This window comes from Pleuronectes platessa, chromosome 22, assembly GCF_947347685.1.
Source record: "Pleuronectes platessa chromosome 22, fPlePla1.1, whole genome shotgun sequence".
NCBI lineage: Eukaryota > Metazoa > Chordata > Actinopteri > Pleuronectiformes > Pleuronectidae > Pleuronectes > Pleuronectes platessa.
The window spans coordinates 1,012,766-1,039,930 of record NC_070647.1 but is presented as its reverse complement, the minus strand read 5'-3'; the positions used below and the strand labels follow the sequence as shown (position 1 = coordinate 1,039,930).

Here is a 27,165-nt window from a genome sequence, read left to right as displayed (position 1 = left end):
ATAACTTTGCAGTGAACATATTCTGTCTCCCCTGCAGCTCAGGCCATTGAGCAGCGGCTCATGAAGATTGACCACATAGCCATCCACCCCCACCTGCTGGACATGAAGTTTGGTCAGGGCAAATATGAGCAGGGATTCTTCCCCAAACTTCAAGCTGATGTGCTGAACACTGGGCTGATCAATAGCAAGTGAGTCGACCTACCTTTCTTCGTTAAGCCGTTTTCAGACATGACCTGCTGATAAAGTCCAGCCCCAATTCTCTGCACACTTTGCCTTTCACAATAATAATAATAAATAATAATAGCTTGAATTTATATAGCGCCTTTCAAGCAGCTGGGTTCAGCAGACAGAGGCCGGAAGTAATGTATTATTTCCGCTGCGGAGATCACATGATTTTCACAAAGGCAATATCTTCTGCTCTTATCACCACAAACTCTCTTGGCATCTTCATAGGTGTGGATCCTCTTTTTCACCTGGAGAAATTTGTTTCAATGTTTGGTTTGGTTTTCATCTGGATCTGTTATCAAGCAGGGGGTCCCCTAGCGTGTTCTCAAATCGGATTCTGTTGACTTCTGATGACTTTATACTAGGGGACCAGGTGGAGAAAGTCTGCAGAAAATCCAGAGACTCTAATCATCACATTTGCATTCACACATGCACCTCCTCCGTGGACAGTGCAGAGAATCTCTAGAGGAGTTGCATGTCAGAAAGCAGCTTGAATAACACCAGGCATCTATTTAATGAGCTCTGATCAGAATCAGTGAACACAATGAGGCAGCTTTTGCGGGGTTTCTTTAGATGAGTGGCCAAAAAGTTGCAAAAGTATTCAAATTGCACATTTTTGATCTACAGGTGGTTTCATAGGACAGCGTCAGCACAGAGAAGGAAAGACCACAATACACATCAAACGGAGCATCTGAACGCTGATAACGACCTGAAAGAGGTAGAAAAGCTACTCAGAACCTGTCCTCTACATGCCTACTCTCCTCACTTGCGTTACAGCTATATATTTTCAATGTGTCACGTTGTATTTATATTAAAATTTTTAGTTTTAAATCGTTTTTTTGAATCTTTTTTCTTCCTGTGCATGCGGCCTTCTCTGCTTTCTTTTTCATTTCCTTTCGTTTCTGTCCTCACCTGTCTGGTTGTGTGTTCGGTTCCGTTTGCATTCGTTTCCCTCCTCAGATGGTTGAGGGCTGTCTGGTCCAGCAAAACTCCATTGCATTTTGGGAGTGGGACACTTCGCCCCCTCTCTCTATCAAACCGCCAAAAAAATCTGTCTCTGCATCCTGCCTGGTATGTGAAGGAGTTGCCTGTGTTGAGGAATCCCTTTCACAGACCCCCCTCCACCCCGACTGTAGCTGTCCATCTAACACTCTGGCTGGACCTGACTACTCCATTAAACTGTACCATTCTTGTAGTTCCATATCTAAGTGAGGACATCCATATGCATAATGCATTCCCTAGCCTCTTACTCTAACCTTAACCATCACAACTCAATACCTAACCCTTAACCTAATTCTAACCATGAAACCAAGTCTTAACCCTTAAACAACCGTTGGAAACAGTGAGGGCAAGCCAAAATGTCCTCACTTTCCAAAAATGACCTCACTCCGTAGGGTTGCTGCTCAAAATGGTCCTCACAAGTATATACGTACAAGTACATAAACACTCTCACCCACCTTTAGAAACCTTGCTTTAAAACCTCCACCATACCATCACATTTCCTGTCACTCCTCCATTGAGATTTTCACAGCTTCTCAGTGTCTAGGAAAATTCATGGGAACAAAGGGAATTTAGTTGCAATGGGTTTAATCCTTTTCACAGATTGAACACACAGCATAGTTTGTGATGGACAGATGCAAACAAGCTAGACCCAGCAGGTTCAAATCTATGGAAGACCATACATGACATAAATAAATAAATGTATAAATGCACATTTATTCATTTCCACATTTCTGTGTCCGTATGTTAATGAGAAAGGCGGGCCTAACTCATGCAGGATTGGTCACAGGAGTGTATGATCCAGTCCTTTTCTGTTTCCTCCTCCTCCTCTCTGCTCGCTTCTTATGCTCAGAACAACACGAGACGTGACACTCACAGTCAGGACTACTGACACCTACATCATCCCAATAAAAACTAACCTTAACTAACCCTCTGAACTTGAACTAGTTCATTTTAAGTGTGAACTGGCTCAACGTTGCTAACAACTACTGGACACCAGTCAGCATTGACAGGCAGAAGTAGTAGGACTGGATCATTACACTCCTGTGACCAATCCTGCATGAGGCTGCAGTTAGGCCCGCCTTTCTCATTAGCATACAGACACAGAAAGGTGGAAATGAATAAATGTGGAAATAAATAAATGTGGAAATGTATTTAAGACATTTATTTATACATTTCTGTACTTATTTCTGTATTTTTTTATTTATTTCTGTATTTATCTATTTTTCTGTATTTATTTATGCATTTATTTATTTATTTCTGTATTTATTTATACATTTATTTAGTTATACTTAGTATGGTCCTCCATATGTCAACAAATGGGGTTTAATATCTTAAAATGTGTGTTTATTTGATGTAAATAAACACGTTACTTCAAATGCATAAAAAAAACCTCAGATGAGCTTTCAGATGCGTCCAAGTGTTTGTCAACCTCACTAACTAGCACTCTGATGTTTGCTGATCAGAAGTACATGCAGGAGGCCCGCAGCCTGGGGAAGAATCTTCGTTTAGCCAAACTTGCTGATCTGTCTCCTGCTGTCATTGCCCAGACCAACTGGAAGTTTGTGGAAGGTCTGCTCAAGGAGTGTCGTATGAAGGTGAAAACCCCCCAGCAATGTTCCTACACTTATAAATGACTTGAGATTTATCACTATAGTATACATATATTGTATTTACTTAGCTTATGTATGTAGTTTTCTCTCAAATAAAAAAAAATTGTCTTTCTTTCTTAATCCGTCAATCCATTTTCTGAATATGCGCATGCATGTCTTCAGACCAAGCGAATGCTGGTGGAGAAGATGGGCCGGGAAGCTGTGGAGCTGGGTCATGGTGAGGCCAACATCACTGGCCTGGAGGAGAACACTCTGATTGCCAGCCTCTGTGACCTGCTGGAGAGGATCTGGAGTCACGGGCTGCAGGTCAAACAAGTCAGTACACACACACAGACACACACAGACACACACACAGACACACACACAGACACACACACAGACACACACACAGACACACACACACACACACACACACACACACACACACACACACACACACACACACACACACACACACACAGATGAATGAATGGTACTGTCTCTGTCAACTGTCTTCTACTTAAACCTAAAATATAGCCAAGCTAAAGACACGTGTATGCTGTCAGTATAACCCTGCTACAGCTACTCATATATTTATAATAACATTGGATATTGAGCCTAAGAGATCATTGCCTAATGAATCTTATTTTATAACACCTTGTTTTTTTGCTACTGTTGTTATGGTGTGTGTTTATTGTCATTCTGTTTTTCTGATGGAAACCTCTCTAACCTCACAGGGGAAATCTGCCCTTTGGTCCCTCCTGCTGCACTACCAGGCCAGAGAGGAGAAGCTGGAGGAGCAGCACACAGAGTCATCATGTAACACACACACAACTTTTTATACTTCTGTTTTTGAGGTCACTTTTTGACATTTCAATCCCTTGCCTCTTACCTGGGTCCTGTTTCAGAAAGCAGGGTTAAGAAACTGACCTCTCGGTTGACTGCTGTTGGTTTTGATTTAAAAGAAGGTTTTCTCCTTAGTCTTGCACTTACTCAAATTATTTAGATTCAATCAAAATCTATATGTATCTATATATGCAAGTGTGTGTGTGTGTGTGTGTGTGTGTTTGTAAATTTTTCATTTTTTGAAAGACACAACCCAATAGTCTTAGAATGTGCTTAGCAGGAACTGAAGATGAAACACGTACAATTTAATTACTGAAGGCCGAATTATACTTGTGTTGCACGGACGCACGCATGCACGCAAGACACGCAACACGCCCCTTTCGTGCCCTCTGCGGGCTTGCGTGCGTCCGCCAATTTTTCTAACTACACGACAAAACGACGCGAGCCTCACGCAGCCCGCAAGGCTTGTGATTGGTCTGCTTACTACATCCCGTCCGGAGTCTAGTTTCCGGTTTCATGCCCCACAATACGCGGAAATCACGGAAGATTTAGAAGAACGAATATGGAACAAATAGAAGAGCACTTGGCAGAAGAGATCCGAAAGTATGACCACTTGTATAACCCGTCACTGACTGGCCGATTTGTCCGCCAGAAATAGGCTATTAGGAGCCGGAGTGGCGATGTAAATAAAGATTCGACGAAGAAGAAGACGTCTCTTCTTTGTGTGTTTTGTTTTCGAAACAAAACGTTACTCCGCCTAGGGTTCTGGCGGTGAATTGCGTTGCAACACGCGCAACACGTGAGTGAAGCATAAACCAAAACCAGTCCGTCGATGCAGCTGCGTGGCCTTCCGCGGTTGCAGTCGCAGGACTATAATTCGGCCTTAACTTGTGATGTTTAGTTTACCCCACCGAAAAAATTGCGTTCAGTGGCAATGTGACATATAGTGAAAAAATATCTGACTTCATTACTCTGCCCACATTTAATATTATTGAGAAGCAGCATCTCTCAATTTGTGTTTGACTTAAATTTATATATTTGAAAAATGATGATGTGGCCTGCACATAGCACATCATTCAAATGAGGTCGGCCAGTTTCCTTGGTGAATTTACAATTTCACTGTGTGATTTTCATCTTTGAACAAATACTGATGATATAATCTGTCTGGTTTTTTGCCATAACAGACCTCCATGCAGCTCTAAATTGTTTACTCCACAGATTTTTCATAGTATGTTAGGGAAGAACACCACCTGTTAATGTTCCTGACAGGAAAATAAAGACATTGTGTCAGCTGCCAGAGAAAGATAAGATACCTAGAGGCCTATTGATGTTTACACGTATTAAACAGTGTCTAACTCTTGATCATACAGTTGTATGGTACCATAATAAATCTACCACTTTTTTTCACAAAGCGATATTGGACATTACATTAAGGGAGAGAGTACACCCATGTCCACAGCATAAATGATCTTTTTAAAATAAGAGTTAAGATAAGTAACAATGAAACGAAGTAGCCCAGAACTGTAAAATGTATTCCTGGTTTTCACGTAGCTACCTGTGAAGCAGCTGTACAAGGTATAAAGACATTTTAATCATCAGATTTAGATGTGGATCATATAAGGAAGCAAATGCAAAAGACACAAATAGAAAAACACCTGGTGGAACATTAGGTGGACTATTAGTAAGTGATGGGTCAATCTGAAATTATTGTAGCATATTTTGTCCCTGACTGAAAAGATCACGCTATATCTGACACCTCCTTCAATCTGAAGGCTTCAGCTAAAAAACAGGGGAATCTCTGGATTATGGAAACCTGCCAGAGTATATTGCCATAGCATCTGACTCCATGTTGAGAACTGACTTTCTGAAACAAGCCCCTGACCTTGTACATGTCACATCAAATCTAAATGCCTTACCTCAACCTTTACCCTAAACCTAATCTAATTCTAACCTAAACCCCTAAAATCAGTTATGAACCCTCAAACGACTCTCTGAAGTTGTGAGGACCAAAATCTTCACACCATATTGTCTATGACTCAAGTGTTTCCTAACAATGTTCAAGTGCAGACACACACGCACACACACGCACGCACGCACGCACGCACGCACGCACGCACACACGCACGCACGCACACACAAACACACACACACACTGTGTTCTTGTCTCTTTAACACAGCGTCACACATGCATCATAATATGTATTTCTCCTCAACAGTGTCACGTGTTCCTGAGAGGAAGAAGCCTGACTGTTCCATATCAATGCCATCACTCTGTGTGTCTCTGTTACAGGACATGAGGTACATGCTGCTCTCCTCTGAATTCCCAGATTCTCTCTATCTCTTGACTGTGAATTCTGTTTTGTTTTTTGTGCAGTTCTGGAAATTCAGAATCAATCAATCAATCAATCAAATTTTATTTGTATAGCCCATATTCACACATTACAATTAATCTCATAGGGGTTTAACAGGGTGTGACATCCTCTCTCCTTAACCCTCAGCAAGAGTAAGGAAAAACTACTAAAAACCCTTTTAACAGGGTAAAAATACGTAGAAACCTCAGAGAGAGCCACATGTGAGGGATCCCTCTCCCAGGACGGACAGAAGTGCAATAGATGCCACGTGTAAATAAATGTTTGTCCATCTTTCTGTTATAAACATTGCAGTTATTTGCTGTGCACAGGAACAGCATTTCCGTGCAGCTCAGTTTCTTTAAATTTATATATTTGGTAAATCCCTATACAACTTCCAGCTTCACAGACACCGATGGAGAAATCTTAAGATGAGGGAATTTCTTCAGATTTGGCACAAATTGTCACTTGGACTCAAAGATGAATTAACTTACTAATATGTTGACTGTACACTTAGTATATAGTATAGATTAGACACAACATCAGGAAAAGCAGAAAATCACTAATCAAAATAAAAATTGTATTCAAGTGTCTCGATTCCCGTGAGATTTCATCACTCTATCATTTGTCTCCTCAGTCATATCCAGAGTATGTCAGAGATTAAGACCGATGTAGGCAGAGCCAGAGCCTGGGTACGTCTGTCCCTGGAAAAGAAGCTGCTCTCTCAGCACCTCAAACAGCTGCTGTCCCGACAAGCCTTAACCAAGTGAGCGTGCCATATGATCCACCCAGCTCACTCCCCCTCACTTTGTTTTGTTGCTGCACTAATAGAACTATTGCATGTTTGAAAAGATTAGTCAGTCGAAGACAATAACATCAATGCAGAAATGAAGACAATGTCAGTATTATATCAAAAGTGTGACATCGCTAAAATTGAAATGATACTGAATTCGGCAATTTAGAATTCAATATTGAATTCTTGTGGATTAAGGTCATGTTTAATGTTAATCAGGGTTGGGTAAACTGTTTGGATTAATCAAAGGTCGGAAATTGAACCAAGTATTAATTTGACAAACCAGTTTTTTGTCAGCTCATCCCTTCAGACTTTTCTCCTCTGAAAGTTGATCATGCTGTTTGCTTATAGTTGAGCTTTTAGCATTACTCACTTTAAGTGTGGTGTCTTTTTATCTGTTCACACAGGGGATAATGAGCTGCACACCTCTTCTATTGAAAATGATTTTACCCCACTTGAAAATTTAAATCCAATATTTCCACTGTGAAGTGAGACTAAAAATGTACCTTGTCTCCTTCCTTCGATACTGTGGCCATACAAATATGTCTGTGGGCACTGAGTAGAATAAAAATATTTTTTATTCAATGTGGAACTGCTGCCGGTTAGCGATGGCGGTCCTTCTTATGTTGCCCATGTTGCATTTGCTTTCACAAAGCTGAAAGAATGTGGCTGCGTACGAGATGCAATGAGAAACCATTTGAGTGCATTATGATAATTCTGTTTACTTTGTCCACAGGAAGCTGTACAAGCGTTATGCCTTCCTGCGCTGTGAGGAGGAGAAGGAGCAATTCCTCTTTTACCTGCTGTCTTTGAATGCCGTTGACTACTTCTGCTTCACCAGCGTCTTCACCACCATCAGTGAGTTCTACCTCAGCTACCACAGACATTGGCTCAGATTCACTCCAGTATTTATGTTGAATACTGAAAACTATTGACCTTGAAAAATGCGTGAAAGTACAACAAATTGTTTAAATCCCATCACTGATGGTTCAACATAAACTCTTTAAAAAAAGCAACAACAGAGGCTCTTTATGTTGTGTAAAAAATGTTAGTATCTAAATTGAAAGTCTAGCGGGACAAATATATTTATATATAGTGCATGTATTGAGGCATATATTCATCCAAGGATGGCCCCTTCTGTGTGTGTTGATTTTTTCCTGAGACCCGACGTCTTTCACCAGAGAATAGTTCCTGAACATCAGAGGAACAACTCTAGTGGACTTACTTCCATCATTTTTGTGTTAATCAGTGGAATTACTGGACATTCTGATCAAAGGTGCACTCCCCTTTGCTCACTCAGTGAAACCAAGATGCTGGGGTGCTCGTGCTTCGTTCCTCATTTCTATCCAACATTCATTCAATGGGTAACAAACTTCAGTTAATGGTGGCTAGAAACAGAGACTTTTCTTCATCTTCTGCCTTGTTTTTTTACGGAGAAATTGCTGTGAGGGTCAACACAATACTCCAGCTGTTCGGAGTAGACCGCAACACAGAACTCTCTGGCAAAACGAAAAGGTGGTGGAACCTGTTTTCATACTAACAGCAGCTAACTCATCTTGGCAGTGATTCAGCAGCTCTGTTCTCCTGTTCTGGAAAGTTTTTTCATAATTTCTAGCCCCTCTACAACAGCTGCACCTCCAGTTACCAGTCTGTTTAGCTCGTGAAGTTCAGTGTCAATGTTCTTCCCTTACGGCCTTACGGCCTGGGGGAAGAATCTGTTTTTGAGTCTGGTAGTCTGGTAGTCCATGCTCCGATGCTCCGTAAATGTCTGCCAGACGGCAGCATTGTGAGAATACCACAGCCTGGGTGGCTGTGGTCCTTGATGATCTTCCATGCTTTTCTCAGGCATCTTGTGTTGTAAATGCCTTGCACGGAAGGGAGATGGCAGCCGATGATGCGCTCCTCTGTCCTCACCACCCTCTGCAGGGCCTTACGATCAGCAGCAGAGCAGCTACCATACCAGGCAGTAATGCAGCCTGAGAGGATGCTCTCAATGGTGCACTTGTAAAAGTTTGTAAGTGTTTTTGCAGCCATGCCAAACTTCCTCAGGAAGTATACGCACTTTTGTGCAGTTTTGACCACAGAGTCCGCTTGTTATGACCAGGTCAGGTCATCTGTGATGAACACACTGAAGAAATTGAACTCTGAGACTCTCTCCACTACAGCTCCATCGATGTGTATCGGACCGTGACCCCCCCCTCTGCAGCTTCCTGAAGTCCACGATCATCTCCTTGATTACCTCATGTCTATAGGCGGTCTCATCGTTGTTAGAGAAGAGACCCAGGATGGTAGTGTTGTCTGCAAATTTCCCCGGTACTCAGGGTCGGTGAGGAGGAGGTGTGGTTGACCATTCTCACCACCTGGGGTCTGCTCGTCAGGAAGTCCAAGATCCAGTTGCACAGGGGGGTTTTAAGACCCAGGCTCCTGAGCTTGGGGACGAGCTTGGCAGGCACAATTGTGTTGAACGCGGAGCTTTAGTCCACGAACAGCATCCTCACATACAGTGCCTTGCATAAGTATTCACCCCCCTTGGACTTTTTCCCATTATGTACTGTTACTAACTTGAATTCAAATAGACTTAAATAAACTTTTAAGTCTATTAAAAGTCTACTTTTAAACATGCATAGTACTTTGGAGGTGCAAAATAAATTTTATTGTGACACAAACAATAATGAGAACAAAAAAGTTGACATCTGTTGGGTGCATAAGTATTCACCCCCCTGTGTCAATACTTGGTAGAACCCCCTTTCGCTGCAAGTCTTGCCATAGATTCTCTATTGGATTGAGGTCTGGGCTTTGACTGGGCCATTTTCAGACATTAACATTCTTTAATCCAAACCATTCCTTTGTAGCTCTGGCTGTATGTTTAGGGTCATTGTCCTGCTGGAAGATGAACCTCCGCCCCAGTCTCAAGTCTTTTGCAGACTGCATCAGATTTTCTTCAAGGATTTCCCTGTATTTGGCTCCATCCATCTTTCCCTCTATTCTGACCAGTTTCCCTGTACCTGCTGAAGAGAAGCATCCCCACAGCATGATGCTACCACCACCATGTTTCACTGTTGGGATGGTGTGCTCAGGGTGATGGGCAGTGTTGGGTTTTCGCCACACATAGCGTTTTGCATTGAGGCCAAAAAGTTCAATTTTGGTCTCATCTGACCAGAGCACCTTCTTCCACATGTTTGCTGTGTCTCCCACATGGCTTCCTCCAGAGTAACCATGGGCCTCCTGGTTGCTTCTCTGATTAATGTTCTCCTTGTCCGACTCTTCAGTTTGGGTGGACGGCCTCCTCTTGGTAGGTTTGCGGTTGTGCCATATTCTTTCCATTTTCTTATGATGGATTTTATGGTGCTCAGAGAGATGTTCAAAGCTCTGGATATTTTTTTATAACCTAACCCTGTTTGGTGAGCTCCTTGGTCTTCATGATGCTGTTTGTTCAGTAATGATCTCCAACAAACTCTGAGTCCGTCACAGAACAGGTGTATTTATACTGAGATTAAATTGCAGACAGGTGGACCCTATTTACTAATTATGTGACTTGCAAATGTGACTTGTGAATGCAATTGGTCGCACCAGATCTTTGTTAGGGGTTTCACAGTAAAGGGGGTGAATACATATGCACTCAGCACTTTTCAGATTTTTATTTGTAAATAATTGTGAAATCTATGTAATATTTCCCCCCACTTCCAAATGATGCACTATTTTGTGTTGGTCCATTACATAAACTCACGATGAAATACATTTTAATCTGTGGTTATACCATGACAAAATGTAGAAAAGTCCAAAGGGGGTGAATACTTATGCAAGGCACTGTACGTGTTGGCCTTTTCCAGGTGGGAGAGGGTGCTGTGTGTTGTCAGGGCGATGGCATTGTCCGTGGATCGGTTAGGGCGGTATGCAAATTGGAAGGGGTCAATGGTGTTCGGAAGGGTCGAGCAGATACGGGTTTTGACCAGCCACTCGAAGCACTTCATGATGATGGAGGTCAATGCTACAGGGCGGTAGTCGTTTAAGCAGATGATGGATGATTTCTTATGTATGGGGATGATGGTGGCCTGCTTGAGGCAGGTGGGGACAGAGTGCAGTCGTCTCGGTCCTCGGCCAGGAAAAGTGATGGTTGCCTCAAACCGTGCGTAGAAGGTGTTGAGGTCATCAGGTAGGGAGGCGGCATGCTGATCATCACTGCTATTTCTCCCTTTATAGCCAGTGATGTGTCGCAGGCCACCCCACAAGTGTCGGGGGTCAGAGCTGAGGTAGTTGGATTCCAACTTGTTCCTGAAGTCTCTTTTTCCATCTCTGATGGCCTTCCGCAGGTCACATCTGGACTTCCTCAAAGCCTCCGGGTCACCAGAGTTATAGGCAGAGGACCGTGCTCTGAGCTTAGCACGGACATTACCATTTACCCAGGGCTTTTGGTTTGGGAAAGTCCTGACACTGACCCTAGGGATGACACCATCGATGCATTTAGAGATATATGAAGAGACCGTGTGTATTCGTTATTGTCCCCATCAGCTGCAACACAGAACATCTGCCAATCTGTTGTTTCAAAGCAGTCCTGGAGAGTGCTAATGGATTCAGCACTCCAGCGTTGAACTGCCCGAAGTTTTTCCTGTTTTAGGCGTTGTCTGTAGGTTTGGATGAGCATAATGGAAGCGTGATCCGACTTCTCAAAAGCGGGGCGTGGGAGGGGTTTGTAGCTGTTCTGTATTTGCGAGTAACAATGGTCAAGAGTCTGGTCACCCCAGGTGGGAAAGTTAATATGCTGATGATATTTTGGCAGAGTTTTCCTCATATTAGCCCTATTGAAATCACCAACAACAATTGAGACTGCATTAGGGTGTGCATCCTCAAGTCCATTTATAACTCCGTACAGATCGTTAAACGCGCACGTTTTGTCTGCCTGCGGTGGAATGTAAACAGCTGTGATTATAACAGAGCTGAATTCATGGGGAAGGTAAAAAAGGCGCACTTTTATCGATAGCAGCTCCAGGTCTGGTGAGCAGCGTGTTGAAAGGGCAACAACATCCGAGCCCCAGCGAGAGTTAACCAACATGCACACCCCTCCACCTCTGTTCTTACCCGACTCGGCCGGCCGGTAGATGGAAAAAACGTCCGGAGTGACGGCGGAGTTAGGCACCATAGGATCCAGCAAGGTCTCCGGGAACGCCAGCACACAGCAGTTTGCGATGTCCCGCTGGAAATTAGTCCGTGTGTGTAGCTCGTCCATTTTATTGTCCAGGGATTGAACATTCGCGAGTAGAATGCTCGGCAGCGGGGGATTGCAGCATCTCGTCCGAGATCTGCACAGGCTACCGGCGAGCTTTCCTCTCTTCTTTCTCCGCCGAGAAAGAAGAGAGGGAAGCCCGCCAGTGCGTATCCTATGCTCTTCCTGTGAGCGATTGACCACCTGGTGACCTGGTGCAGTTACTACAACTTGGAGCTCAACCCTCTAAAAAAAAGTGGAGATGACTGTGGACTTCAGGAAGAGCCAAGTCCTGTGCGCCCCCATCACCCGTTTGCCTCCCCAGTGGGGAATATTGGGTTATATCGCTTCCTTGGCCCCTTCATGACCCAGGACCTGAAATGGGAGCTGAACATCAGCTCTCTCACCAAGAAAGCACAGCAGAGAATGTGCTTCCTGGATCAGTGGAAAAGTTCAATCTCCAAATGATGATTAACTTCTGCACACTGCCATCATCGAGTCGATCCTCACCTCCTCCATCACTGTATGGTAGGCTGCCAAGGGCAGGGTCAGACTGCAACACATCATTCGCTTGGCCAAGAAGGTGATTGGCTGCAACCTGCCTTCTCTCCTCCTCGCCAATACAGGCCTTTTAGAAACAAGATGGATGAGATCAGAATGAGAATAAGGATACATTTCCTCATCGCTATGCATCCTGGAATTTTCATGTGAATAGGTTAAGAATGTTGATCTTTGATATTTTCCCATGTGTTTGTTCTCAGTTTGCATCTAAAAATAGTAAAAGCACAATGTATGTGCACTAACTTTGGTACTGACATGTTTGTCCCTTCAGTGATCCCATATCGAGTCGTCATTATCCCCATCAAGAAGCTGAGCAATGCCATCACCACCTCCAACCCCTGGGTGTGTGTGTCAGGAGAGCTGGGGGACTCGGGTATCATGCAGATCCCCAAGAACTCCCTGGATATGACATTTGATGTGAGTAGTTTGACTTTGGCCTCTCATATGCTGAGCACAGACTTGGATTTGATGTGCAGGCATTGAGTTGTGTGTCAGCCTCTTAGGCCACATCCTCAGCTCCACTGGTCACTTCCTTTCTCATAGCAGAACAATCATGCATGCTATCACCTTACCAGTAGTTTAACTTTCAATTTTCAAAACAAAATGAAAATGAAAAGCATAAATAGCATTAATAAAATTCAGGTCCCTCAAATTCAGATCCCAAACATTGGCCAAATGGGTCAAGTATCATCCGAAATATCCATTAACAATACACTACAGAGACAGTGATTATTTATATTCTTTAATAAAAGGGTTGTACTGCCTCTAAATTCCTCAATACACGCACACTATTATGCAACATGGAAATAATAACAACATTGGAGTTCACTGTGAAGTTCTAGTTTTCTCTAACACTGCATGTCTGTGTGGGGAACATTGTTTTGTTGCTACCATGAGAGAGTTCTTGTCTTGTTTCTGTGATCGCCACACTGTCATGTTTATTGTCCATCTCCATCAGTCTGGGGTAAGGCTTCACACACACATCTTTGCCTTTTTCCAATTAGAGGATTCGCCTCGTTTCCCACCTCCCTCCATCCCATTATTTATCAGTCAATCAATCAATCAATCAAATTCTATTCGTATAGCCCATATTCACAAATCACAATTTGTCTCAAAGGGCTTTAACAAGGTGTCATCCCTCTGTCCACCTACTTATTTTTGTTCACTTGCCCTTTTCCCTGTTGGTGCTGTTCTGATGCTTTTAGCTTGGACGAGGTCATCAGTGGTTCGTTATCTGCCGACTATTTTTAGAATACCACCTTTTCTTCAAATGGAGTTTCCACCCTTGACTATTTAATACTATGGAAGCCCATTTCCACCACCTTGATGAAGTAAATATAAATCCTGTATCTCATAATTATGACTAGTATAGTATCTCATAATTATGACGTAATATCTCATTATTATGACTTAGTATCTAAATTATGAGATACTGACTGTGGGCGGGGCGCTAGAGAAAATATACTATGCAAATACTTTCCCCTCTCCCTCTCCCCTGTTTAGACTCAGAACCTGGGAAAGCTGACGACAGCTCAGTTGGGTCATGATAACGCTGGTCTACTAGCTAAATGGCTGGTGGACTGTGTCATGGTGCGCAATGAGATCACAGGACACACATACAGGTAAGTGTGGGCTTTTAATTTAATGTAGCTCTCATTTCTCTTACCTGTAATTATTTTACATGTTATTTCAAAAAGAAGCTTCAGGAATGTCAGTTTTGGATACAATGATAATAAGTTTAGAAAAAAAATGTAAACATTTCGGGAAAGAATGGACATTGGGTTTCAGGGTTGTGTTTCATTTTCTGTCCAAATCGAGTGTAGCTCATGGTGTTTGCGAAGTTGATTGTGAATCTGATTGTTTCTTTCCAATAAATTCTCAATCAATGTTTTCCAAAATCTCGTAGTCTGTATATCTGTCAGGGTGACAAACATCCAGTGGAACAGTGTGGCTCTCTGATTTGTTTTATTAGTTTTGAAAACTGCAGATAAATTTCATATATAAGGCTTTAGAAATAAACTATTTTGTTTGAGGGAAACATTCAGTGTTGATATGGTTTGCAATGAGACTTCCGGACAATAATAAAAACATTGAATATTGTCCCCTCCAGGTTCCCATGTGGACGATGGCTTGGTAAGGGTGTGGATGATGGCAGCCTGGAGAGGGTTCTGATTGGTGAGCTGGTGGTGCCAAGTAGAGACGAGGATGGTGGGAGAGGCTGCCGTACGCCTCCACTGCAGCAGTCTTCATCCCAGACCACAAGCATGACATCGATGTCTGGACGAGAATACAGTGAGTATCTGTCAGGGCATGTAACTGGTCGGTTCAGGGGTTTTTGGAAGTTTTTCCTTACTCTTATTGACGGTTAAGGGCAGAGGATGGAATACCTTGTTAAACCCACTGAGACAAATTGAATTGATTTATTTGATTGTTTCAGGTGAAACCCATATAGTGGTGTAGCCAGGAATATTTAGGCTCTTAGTTGAATGTCAACCCAAAACCAATCTACACACAAAAAGATGTATAAATTGTTTTGGGCTTGAATTGTAACCTGATGCACTAGATGGTTAGATAAATAGATAAGGCTTCATTGAGAACTGTTTGCAAAAGGAAAGGAATATGCGAGGTCAGGAGAAGAGTTCAATACATCTGTGGATAAAAGCCTTCATGGTCGTTCTTTGCAATTTTTTCAGTGAAGAAATACTATCCCCTTCTGACACCGATACTATCACAGCATACATTCTCTCCTCAATGAGCCACCTTTGTTGTTAATTAATGAAATCAGCCTTAATTAACAACGCCTGTGCATTGATAACCACTTATAAAAATCGTATTAATAATTGCATTTACAATCACACAACTACGATTTATATTTAGGAATTAAAGCAGGAATGAAATTATTGAATCATAATTTGTCATGGAATTATTGATTCTGTTATCTATTTCTTATTAATTTATTTTGTCTGTCTAAAAGTAATTACCCCCGGGTGTTGATGTCTGTCTGTCTTCCTGTGTCGTCCTGTCTGTCTGCTTGTCTTTCCGTCCCATCCTCTAGCCTAATATCAGCTCAGCAGCTTTTTGGTAACTGAAATTTCAGATGTTCTCAGAACTTCCACACTGATACAGCTGTTTTCCTGATTCCAGAACCAACTTCTGCCCAAATCCAAGAGGGCATTGGTGACGCAGTGAGCAACATTGTCAAACACTTTCAAAAGCCAGAGAAAGAGGTTAGTGACATACACTGGGAAGTTAATGAACTTTCTTTGAACTCATTGACAGGGTTGGAGAGTGGTTCATGAAATCGTCAAAGAGGCCATGAACCAGACAACACTAGTTTCACGTGCCAAATTACCAAAACATATTCACAACACACCATTAATCAGCCAAAGAAAACAGCAAGGAGCATGCAAGGAGAAAGCAGCAACAGCAGATATCTGAACAGTCTCTGGGTTAACAGCAAGCAGATACATTTAGCTGTGACAACGGATTTCTGGAGCGACCCATTTGTTGCTTTCCATTAGGACTCTTCCTGTTGAGCTTCCTGCTGGATCTCTGGTAGTGTCAGTGGCTGTACAACTAAGGATGAGGAAAAACACACGTTACCGGTTCAGTTCAGGCTTGAAGCTATTTTATTCACCCTGGTGCACACGAGACACAGCATAGCTCAGACTGGCTGCCTTATATACAGGTGGATGGCAATTAATTCAGCAGGCACATACCATCTCCAAGAATCCCACACATAATCCCAAGTATAAATATACAATCAATATTGACATAATACCATTAACAAAATATATACATAACCAATTAATTAATATTTATCCTTCAAACCATCACGAATAAATAATGTTTTTTAATTGAGTTGAACGGACGAAAACAGACGACTTCTTTCTGTTCTTCATTGCAGTTCTTTAAGAAAAACGAATTGCTCTTCAACATCTATCAGCTCCAACTCCAACCTGATCCGCTTAGTAACACTCACCATTGTTCTTAAGTAAACAGAGAGAGCTACAGAATTAGTAATTAAGCGGACCAGTAACCGGAAGACAGAACACCAGCATCGAAACTCTACTACAACTAGCGTTTCGGCGGTGTAATTCTAGCAAGTACAAGTATGACTGCTCGGCACCGTAGCTAGGCTACGTGCGTACCTAAGACGTAGCTTCAACGGAGAAGCATGAATCAGCCTTTATGCTACTTATGTTTGCTCATGTACCTGCTAGTGCTGACTATAAACACTTAGGAAGAAAAGTAACACGTTTTCTAAGGTTTTGGTCTAAGAGCAATTCTTAAACATCTTATTGGTTTATTTAGCCCAAGTTAAAGACACTATTTGATTGAAGCATTTTGACCTATACTTTGGATGAAAAGGTATCTCAGCTTTTGCTGCTGCCATTTTAACCATTTAAAAATAAAAATGTATACTATTTATTTATGTCTGTATTTTGGACATTGCTGTCTCTATTTTTGTATATTTTCTGTCATTTGCCATATCTCCTACTAAGCTTAGCTGTATGCTTTATGAGTTGACCTTTCATCTCCTGGTTGTCTTCTTGCAGAGGGGCAGCCTGACAGTATTGTTATGTGGGGAGAACAGCTTGGTGGCTACTCTGGAACAGTTTTTTCATCACGGCTTCAAGTCTGCCCGGCTCTTCCAGAGGACTGTGTTTGTGTGGGACTTTGTTGGTGAGCATGGAGCTGCAGCATCCTCGGTTGCTGTAAAAATAAACTATTTAACTTAGTCCATCATTGTGTGTAACACCCCGTTTGGTCGGTAAACCTCTCTATTGCTTTCTGTGCAGGAAATTAAATCCAACACATGGAGCACATTCATCTGTCAGATAGACTTATGTCTACTCTAACTGATCTTTGACTCTGTTGTGTCATCTACTCCATATGCAGAAAAGGCTGTTGCCTTCCTGCAGTCAGCTGACCAGATGGTTGACATGGGGTTGATCTGTCAGTCATTCTGTCACTACATCATGGCGATCAATTCTACACCCAGGAACATTGGGAAGGATGGCAAGTTCCAGTTGCTGGTGTGCCTCGGAGCCAGGTGAGTCTGTTTGAGTTGAAACTGTCCATATTCACAATGTGAATGCTTTTGCTGGGACAGAGCTGACACAGATTCTGTTGGACGGGTGGGTCATGTCCGGCCATGGGCATTTCCTAGAACGCCTAGCAACTAGATTCACTCAATTAGAAAAATTACTAAACGAGCATCCGTACTTCTTATTTTTTTCATAAACGATGACGTTGCTTTGGCCAGTTTAGCAGGAGGATCTCATTTTTGGACAAAGTTTGACTAACAAGGCCAAATGCACAGTTAAAGTCACCCCTACCCAGATCTAGATGGTAGACGTTTGGATCAGGTGAAAGTGTAATTGCCTTTTCAGTAAAGTGGCAGCTGTGACTCAGGAGGTAGCGCCAGAAGGTCAGGGGTTTAATCTCCTGTACTTCACATACAAGTGTCATTGGACAAGACACTGATCATCAAATTGCCCCTGAGGGTTGTGCCATCAGTGTTTGAATGATGTGTGATAGAAAAGCACTGCACATAGAAATGCTGTTTGAATTGGTGATTGTAACTTGTAGTTTGGTAGTTGAGTGGTAGTTAAAATGAGAAAGCTCTTTCTAAATGCTGTCAATTTAACAAACTGTTATGGACCATCCCAGTTGGGTGCATAGACTTTGACAACAACCGCAACATTTTATAAGGAACCTGAAACTAATGCAAACAGTCCTGCTGGTCAGCTATGACATTAGTTGAGCAAAGCTATATTTTTTTGTATTTTAAATTGTTTGTCTTGCTTTGTTGATAATATTAGAGGAAAGGTTTTGACACCTTTGAGCATTTATTAACCTTGATGTTTAGATGAGTCTCCAGATAGACAAATCTCACATGCCTTGCATAGTTATTGGCTGACAGGAATTATATTCTGTGGCTATAGTTTATCTGCATTGTTTATTCTACAGAGACCGTCTGCTGCCCCAGTGGCTGCCCCTGCTGGTGGGATGTCCTGTGATCCTGCAGATGTATGAAGACACCGCCCTCCTTAGAGACCACACTACTGTCAGTGCCCTCATCGGAATCCTGCAGACTCTTCACAACTTCCCTATCAAACTGGAATCCTCACTGATCAAGGGCATTGACCTTTAACCCCAGAGGAGGACCATTGGGTAGCCACACATTTTTCTCCAATGCTTTCCTCACTACTACCACCAATTACAACTCAGTGCTCTACTTTAGCCAACGGGCTCTGCAATTAGGCACATTTCCAGGAAAGTAGGAAATGATGAATAGGGACATTACATTTTCAGTGGTGTTTAGTTCGTTGGATTAACCACAAACTTGGATGTGGTATGATAAATCCAACAGTGGTCCCCAAAGACTATTCATTAGCTACACATATCAAATACTGCACATGACAGTGTTTAGTAATGTTTAAAATACCATCCCATACTGACTTTCTACCTTGCAGGTAGCTTTTGGTTTCGGGTCAGATCAGCATGAAATGCAAAAACCACCATCTCTCACACTCGTGAGAGATGGTGTCTTTGACTCTCATCTCCAACTCAGCTTCAAGCCCACTGTTTCCTCCCACTTCACAAATATATAGTTTAATTCAATCATAGATATTTTTTGTAGAAAAGCAGTTTTATCAATTTTATCAAACAAACAAGAAGAAATTACATTTTTTAATGAATTTGACATAAGTGTGAAGCACACCCATTCATTTTCACTTACTTTGTGTTCCAAGTACTGTGCAGTCTGCTGGAAGAGAAAAGTGTCTTTACAAACAACATGTGTGGGACCAAACCGTGTAGCCTCACATAGGACAATATACTGTTACTATAGCTGCAATTACTCATTGCACCGGCTTGTTCTGAGCTTAATCGAGCTCAAACAACTGATTGTCATTAATAATGGTCTGTATTAATATAGTGTTTTCCTAGATGAGCACTCAAAGTGCTTTACAGTACAGTTTATTGCCCATTATCAAAAACATTCATACAGTGCATCTTTTAAGTATGAGGTGCGATTAGGGGCTCATTACCTTGTCCAAGGATACTTGGCAAAGCAGATGGGGAATATCGGAATCAAACGGCAGACCTTGGAGGACAACCACTCTTACCCCATAATAACACAATAACTGACATATAATAATAACATTGAGCTAGTCAAAACATACAAAAAAGCAGCTTAATGTTTTTTGTCGTTTCCCTTTTACCTGGAGTTAGACCCACGCACAGGAGATATGTAGGTCTTATCATCTTAGTCTCTGAAAGAAAGGAAACGTTCCCCAAAACCCATTAGTTTGTTAAAGGTGCATAAGCCAACAGCTGGTGCTGGAGATTTTTAAGGATCAAGGATTCCTAAAACTGCAGGGCACTTCCCTTAAACAGGTAGAAATAAAGAATTTGCCAGGGTCTATTTTCAGTCCATTGGTGATTTTGGCTGTGATATGGTATTTTTTGATAGAAATGAGTGGCAATATTTTCTATATAACATTAGTATTTTCGTTTTACAAGAAACCAATACAAACTGTTAATTGATTGTGCCTCATGTTAAAGGAACGATCAAAATATTAATTTGTATTCCTTAACTAAACAATTCAACCCCTACTCTTCCAAACACACAAACTGCATATAAAATGAAATACGTTTTGGTTCTCTTTAGACAATTCTTTGCTCTTTCATAAAGTTTTGATGAATTAGTGAATATGCCACAGCATTGTATAAATTAAGGTGTTAATATTGTCATTATTACATGTTAACATTTTGATGGAGGTATATTTATTGTGACTATGACTTCTAGATCGAAGAGTATGAAATAAAGTGGGGTCTACAACCCCAATTCATTGTAGTATTGTTGCCTATTCCAGTATTGAGACTGAGGGACATGGTCCGTCATGTTTTGCTTCATGTCTTTATTTCATGTATTTATTATTTTTAATTTGAATCCGTTGTGATCGTTTAAAGTTTGATAAAGCTTTTAGAGGAAAAACTTTCTATCAAGCAGTAATGGTCTGCAAATGGTATGTATTTTTATATATGCATTTTTTTCAGTGTTGATGACCACTTAAAGAGCTTTACTACAGGAAATTTTATTGCCATTCGCCCTTTCACACAAACATTCATGCACAGCAGGACTTTTTCTCTGGGGGACAATTCAGGGTTCAGTATCTTCCCCCAACCCTAGCTGCTCCGACTGATCCAAAGCAGTATTACAGATCCTCAATCTCCTCATACTGGATTTGTTTGTGTGCAAATTGTTTTGCTGAGGACATGCACTCGGGACTATTGGGATATTCCCCAGACTACAACACAATGTGCTTATGGGTCTATTTGTGATGTAAACTTATATATTGTGATGAGTAGTATTAAGCCTGAGCGGATAGGCTGTAAGGAAATGCTACTGACTGCTATGATGGTGGTGGTTGTGCAACCTCCTCATAGTAAAAACATTACCAGACAAAGAGTTCCATGTGTGCTTTTGACTACTGTTGTGGCATTTATTTTGCCAGTTTAAATAAAAGCATGGTATCATGTGTGTGTGTATATAAATTACAGTCCATGAATGTACATTGTTTTATTTAATTGGAAATATTAAATGAGGAGAAAAATGAGTATTAATAATATTTTTTACATTGAGGCATTCTACATATGGACTGCTTTAAAACCATCAATTTTTTGTCCAGTATTTATTTGAGAAAATATCTGAACTTACATATATTAATCAGAACACCACTATTCCCCATCCCTGTGTTTCCTGGTGTTGGGGATTATAATATATTTAAGTAAAGCATAAATCATTAATGGTAAAAAATTGTGTTTTGAGCTTAAAAAGCATGTGAAATATATTTCATAAGTGAAATGTTTGTAATGAAGTTAAATAATATCTTTAAACTACAATATACATGTAATTTTATTTACATTTTATGTTACAGATGATCACCAGCATCGATGGCCAAAAACATTCAAAATACACAGCGTACAATACAAACAAGAGTTCAAAACTTTTTCTCAGGATTACTTTTTCCTCTGCACCTATCGCCTGTGCATTAAACAACACTGCCCCTGTCTTGCTTGAGTGACAGTCTTTGCAAATCTTGCTGCCTCTTCCTGACACCGGATTTCCAGGACTACAAATTTCCGCTGCTCTGCAGGAGTTGCCTTGTTCCACAGAAGTCTATTCTGACCTAGGCCCAAACATCCTCTTGCCTGCTGAGCATGGCCCAAAATGCTTGTTTTGGTTTCCATTTCCTTCCTGCTGTCAGTGATGGTCCAACAGCCCGTATGGATGTCATCTGGAGCCTTGTCTTTGTGCATTTAAACTCCTTCAAGACTTAAGATAGGCAGCTCGAGGATGCTGTGTCCATACAGCCCAATGTTGCTCAGACATTAAAGCAGTGGTGTATAAAGTACTTTACAGCCATACTTGAGTGAAAGTACAGATATCTTAGCTGAAAGTGACTCCAGTAAAAGTCACCCGTAAGAAAATGACTTCAGTAAAAGTCTTAAAGTAGCTCATATTAAATGTCCCATACTTAAAAATGCAAAGTGCTTTTTATAGTAGACCTATACAGATACAAAACCACCCAAATTGTTCTCTTCAGTCTTTAATTCTACTGACTGAAAAATAACAACATAATTATACATATAATGTATAATTTTACACATTTTGAACCGCAGATGCTGAGGTTCAAATAGCCATGGACTAGTGCTCCTGAACCTCTAGGGAAGAAAAATAACCAACACAACAGAATAAACAAGTGCCTCTTGTGTCTGCCTAAGAAACCCTAATAGACTACAACATAACCACTAAACAATTCTATAAATATCACTAAACATGGACCTTTCACTTTCTAATCAGCAGGAATGATACACAATGCCCCTTATTTTAACTCAGCAAAAGGAATCAAGTTCTAGGCACACAAAATAGGATTGTTTTCCTCTTTTGTTAACAACCTGCACCGTACGGAGAAGACACAATCACTGGACACATGTTTAGTTTTGCTGCAGGCCAAATTTCAGACCGAATAATAAAGACTGAAGTGAACTGAGCTCCTGCATGAGCACCTGGATAATTCTAAAGGGAATAAATGGATGGGGAATGTGGTCAAGTGAGGTCCTCGGATTGGCCCTGTCAGAGTCGGTCACGTCCCTGGCAGAGCGCCGAGAAGACGATCAAACTTGACTATCTAGACTAGAGGAAGTAAAACTCGTAACAAAGTTTCTGAAGGTGAACCTGCGGAGGGATCATCACCGGTACAGCCTGCTCGACCAAGGCAGCCCGACCAACCTCCGGAGGCTTGGTCTCGCGCTGCCTCCCCGACTGCAGACACGCCGCATTGCTCCGACCTCCGCTGCTCAAGTAACGAGCCAGTTTTGAGAATATAAGTACAAAGTACAGAATTTTTTTTTTCAAATGTAGCGAGTAAAAGTAAAAAGTCCTCAGGGAAATAAATACTCAAGTAAAGTACAGATATGTGAAAAATCGACTTAAGTACAGTAACGAAGTATTCGTACTTCATTACCTCCCACCACTGCCAAGTTATTAGGACACGTACAGTGCTGATGTTAACTTTGGGTTTGTTTGTTTCTTTCTAGAGTTTATGAGACACATGTTTAAACCTGCTACACAACAGGAGACATAACGTGCCTCGCACAGTTCCGGAGTCATGATCCGACATCATCGATTAAAAACTAAATACAAATGATTATCAGTTCGTGTGTAAAGAGTAACGGAGACGAGCACACACACTCTCCTGCAGAGAAAGGTTCTTCCCGTAGATTACGACGTGACGCGGTGTTTTAACTTCATTGTTGCGGAATAAGCGACGCCCCGTTTATCCAGGAAAATGTATACGAATTCATCAGGTTTTTAAAAAGTTCAGTTTTTAGTGTGAGTGATAAGAAAACATCAGATGAGCAGAGTCACTTGTTGACCTGCGAAATAAATATAGTTCACTTTTGTCTTGCTAATGTAATGAGTTAGGACATACAGGCTAATATACTGTACTTAAGGGGAGACACAAGTTTGTATCTAATAATGTCATCACAATCGCCAAATTAAAATGCAAATCAGGCATTAACTAATTAAAATGAGCAAATTTGTAATACAATTGCAAAGGCACTGCAGGTGAATAGGATAAACATTTTACTAAAACACATCATCACAGAACCTCCCAAGGTAATGACTTACATCAAGACTGTATTTTCCCCTGAAATGTTATGTTTAAATATGCAGATGAGCTTGTTTGGTGAATTTAGCGGAAATGTACGTGTGTTGGAGAGGATGTCAGTGTAGTGCACCTCTTGAGGGGTTTGAGGGTTGGAAAGTTGGAGTAGAACTATATATATATACATATAATTTTGTAGGCTCTCATATCATGGCATTTCATGGCACCAGAAATGATTGAGAGTTTTCAATAAATTATAGGCTAATAAACAATTTAACGAAAGCCCAAACTGTTACATTTCAATATGAACATTCTTATATACATATATATATAAAATACTTATAAATTACTGTAAACTAAGTAAACCATCTAAACTGGCATAGTTGAAGATTTTTATTATAAATCTGGATGGCGGATCATGATCTTGCTGGCTGCTGACCATAGACTATGATTGCAGCAGGACTGCTTGACATATACTATTGAAGTTATCCTTCAAAATGTTTACCCTCATCAGTGCTGAAAAAACCTTTAATCTTGATTATTTTTTCCTACACCTGATGTCTATTGCACTTCTGTCCGTCCTGGGAGAGGGATCCCTCACATGTGGCTTTCTCTGAGGTTTCTACGTATTTTTACCATGTTAAAAGGGTTTTTAGTAGTTTTTCCTTACTCTTGCTGAGGGTTAAGGACAGAGGATGTCACACCCTGTTAAAGCCCTATGAGACGAATTGTGATTTGCGAATATGGGCTATACAAATAAAATTTGATTGATTGAATGAGTGAATTATGAGAATACTGTAAATGATGAGAATGAAAGTGTGTCAATTTCCTGGTTATTTTATAAATTTGCACAATGCCTAAGCAAATTAAATAATAGTTTTTTCTTAACCCCTTTTTTTATTTAAATAAATTGAGTTTTAATATACTATATACATTTAGTTAAAGGGGTGTGTGTTTACATTTTCTAGGACAGCCGGGCATTCATCATTTGTGCGTAGGGGAGAGTGGGGTAATGTGGGACATTTTTTTCATTTGCTCGCCTCTAGGCGAGCTAAAATAATATATCAGTAAAATTTACACATTTCCCATTAATTCAGGATGTTTTCTAGCAATGGAAATTATCAGAATGTCTTCAGGACAAAGGGCAGTGAAAATATGATTGTTTTTAAAAAAGTGGTCTTGTGATCCACTTACTTTTTCCGCTTTATGTTGCAATAGTTAAAATCCTGACAGCTAGATTGACAACCACACATTCCAAAACTAATATCGGACTAGTAACAGAATCATGGGGATTGGTCAATTAAGCACATTTATGAGTATTATGATTAATGTGATCTCTTGCACACCCTAGCTTACCTGCACAATGTTTCTCTTTCCAATTGGCAGGGACAGGGATATTGTTTTTCTCTGCGTATTCAAATGCCAGTTCACGGCACTTAACTGGAGCAAGGCCATGGAACTTGTCATCTAGTTGTTTCAAGTGTTTGGCAAGCTCCTCCTCCATCTCATCTGTGAATATTCTCTTTACCTCAGCTACTGCACCCCAGGCTACTGATTTTACTTTCCCTTTCTCTTTTTTCTTTATGAATCTTTTGAAGGTTGTCTTATCAATATTTCTATCCCTTCCAGCTTTTCTTAAGGACTTCTTTCGTTGCATGAACTCAGCGGCTGCACTCTCCATCTCAGCGAGGGGTGTTTGGCCCCAGGTTGTCTTCCTCGTGTATAGTTTCTTGGCATGATGGCTTTTCTACAATGTTTATAACATTAAAAATAAAACATATATAATGTAATATACCACCAAAATATGTTTAAGACTAAACCTAACTTGTGCTTCATGGTATTTGTCCCACTTTACCCCACAGCCACCGTTTTAGAAAAAAACATATTTTAGCAATTCAGGCTAATCTTCAGCTAGCATCAATCACATGGTTTTATATGTTGGAAGTTCATCAGCATGTATGATATAAGTTTTTCTACCTGATTCAATTTGTTTTGACACAACAGTTGATTAAGTTCAAAGCAAGAAAATTTACTTTTAAATGCAAAAAACAAATTTTTGTGAAAAAACTTACTTTCCACAGCACCAGCACCAACTTCTCCTTCATGGCAAGGGGGGAATGGGAGGGGCTTGAAAACATAATGGTCAAATGACCACAAATTTGTACCATTGCCTATATACTGGGGGTGTCTCACATAACCCGATGTCCCACATTACCCCGCTCTCCCCTACGCATGGTCTGAGGAAGTTGTAATTTGCATTTAGTACAAACAAATTTCGTTAAGGACATATTGATGAATCCCAGATTTGTGCATCATACGTTCGTGTCAATGATGTTAATAAGGCCCAATTGTTTTTGGACCTGCAAAGGGCTATCACCGTATGTAAATGTTTCAGGTAACTGTTTTCAGAGGCTGTGGTATTTAATTAAATTGGTAACTGTCTACAAACAAGTTCATCACAATATCTAAATCCCAACTATTCCCCAATAATGTTTTTCATAATTTTGGATCAAAATGACATTGCGAAAGAAAGAGTGCACTTCACATAATGATACAATCATACATTCAATATATTACTTTAAATCCTTTGATGAAGTGTTTGTATGTATGTCTGCGTTTGTGTGTATGTGTATGGGACTGCCACCACAACCGGATGTGGTGACTTTTTCCGTGTTCCTGGGTATTTAAAGGTACGACCTGACACCGGCGTGGCCTCTGCGAGCTGAACATCGCGGTCACAGGGTGACGCTGTGTTTGGTGTTACTCGGATGTCCAGCGGCCGTCTTGTGAGGACCTGACACGCACGAGCCACAGACACGAGGTGGGCCAGCTGCTTTTGTCGTCGTGTGGTGATTAATAAAATCCTCTCGTATGTGGCGATTGACCCTCAAATTACTAAATTATGGAGAAAGGTTGGATTCTGCAGATGTAAACAATTGGCATGTCTTGTAACAATAAATTCGAAGCAAAGTTTGAGTGCATTTTAAAGACGATTTATCTATGGTATGACGGCTTGATTTCCCCTTCGCAATAATTACACTTCCGGTTCTGCTTATTTTACTCTACCCAACCCAAAAAACTAATTCAGGTAAAGGAGACCTGCACGCAGGAGTTTCATCCTGAGCAGAATGTCATAAAACCTGCGCTTTTCTTACAAGGTGTTTTTATTGCGGGTTTTTTTTTTTTATCTTATGTTTTTCGCTGCTTATGCTTTTATTTTGTATCCAGAGAGAGCAGGCCGTTCAGGGCCCACCATAAATGCAATGCCAAGGGTTCGGCTGGTGCCTCAACAGTGCAAACTCTCCTTCCCTCTCTATGGCCCCAGCAGCATCTCTCTAGCTACATGGCTCAGAAACGGTAATGCCAACTGCTTAAATTATTCACAACTGAAATGTGTGTTTTTTTTCTAGCCCAG

General features: G+C 41.0%; 1 protein-coding gene across 3 annotated transcripts in view; it reads left to right on the top strand.

Annotated features, from left to right (window-relative positions):
* Nucleotides 1-21,116, top strand: part of dennd5b (DENN/MADD domain containing 5B) — a 50,160-nt gene extending 29,044 nt beyond the window's left edge. For 2 of the 3 annotated variants that reach the window (XM_053415285.1, XM_053415284.1), the window contains 15 exons: nucleotides 38-188; nucleotides 853-943; nucleotides 2,691-2,822; nucleotides 3,000-3,152; nucleotides 3,554-3,635; nucleotides 5,879-5,960; nucleotides 6,648-6,776; nucleotides 7,540-7,661; nucleotides 12,836-12,981; nucleotides 14,068-14,186; nucleotides 14,675-14,856; nucleotides 15,709-15,791; nucleotides 17,124-17,250; nucleotides 17,467-17,620; nucleotides 18,541-21,116. In XM_053415285.1, the coding sequence (XP_053271260.1) occupies nucleotides 38-188; nucleotides 853-943; nucleotides 2,691-2,822; nucleotides 3,000-3,152; nucleotides 3,554-3,635; nucleotides 5,879-5,960; nucleotides 6,648-6,776; nucleotides 7,540-7,661; nucleotides 12,836-12,981; nucleotides 14,068-14,186; nucleotides 14,675-14,856; nucleotides 15,709-15,791; nucleotides 17,124-17,250; nucleotides 17,467-17,620; nucleotides 18,541-18,724 (1,937 nt within the window). In that variant the 3' untranslated portion in view covers nucleotides 18,725-21,116. Of the gene's footprint in view, nucleotides 1-37; nucleotides 189-852; nucleotides 944-1,164; nucleotides 1,297-2,690; nucleotides 2,823-2,999; nucleotides 3,153-3,553; nucleotides 3,636-5,878; nucleotides 5,961-6,647; nucleotides 6,777-7,539; nucleotides 7,662-12,835; nucleotides 12,982-14,067; nucleotides 14,187-14,674; nucleotides 14,857-15,708; nucleotides 15,792-17,123; nucleotides 17,251-17,466; nucleotides 17,621-18,540 lie in introns of all 3 variants that reach the window. The other variant, XM_053415286.1, reaches the window with a different exon arrangement.
* Nucleotides 21,117-27,165: the final 6,049 nt, after the last annotated feature.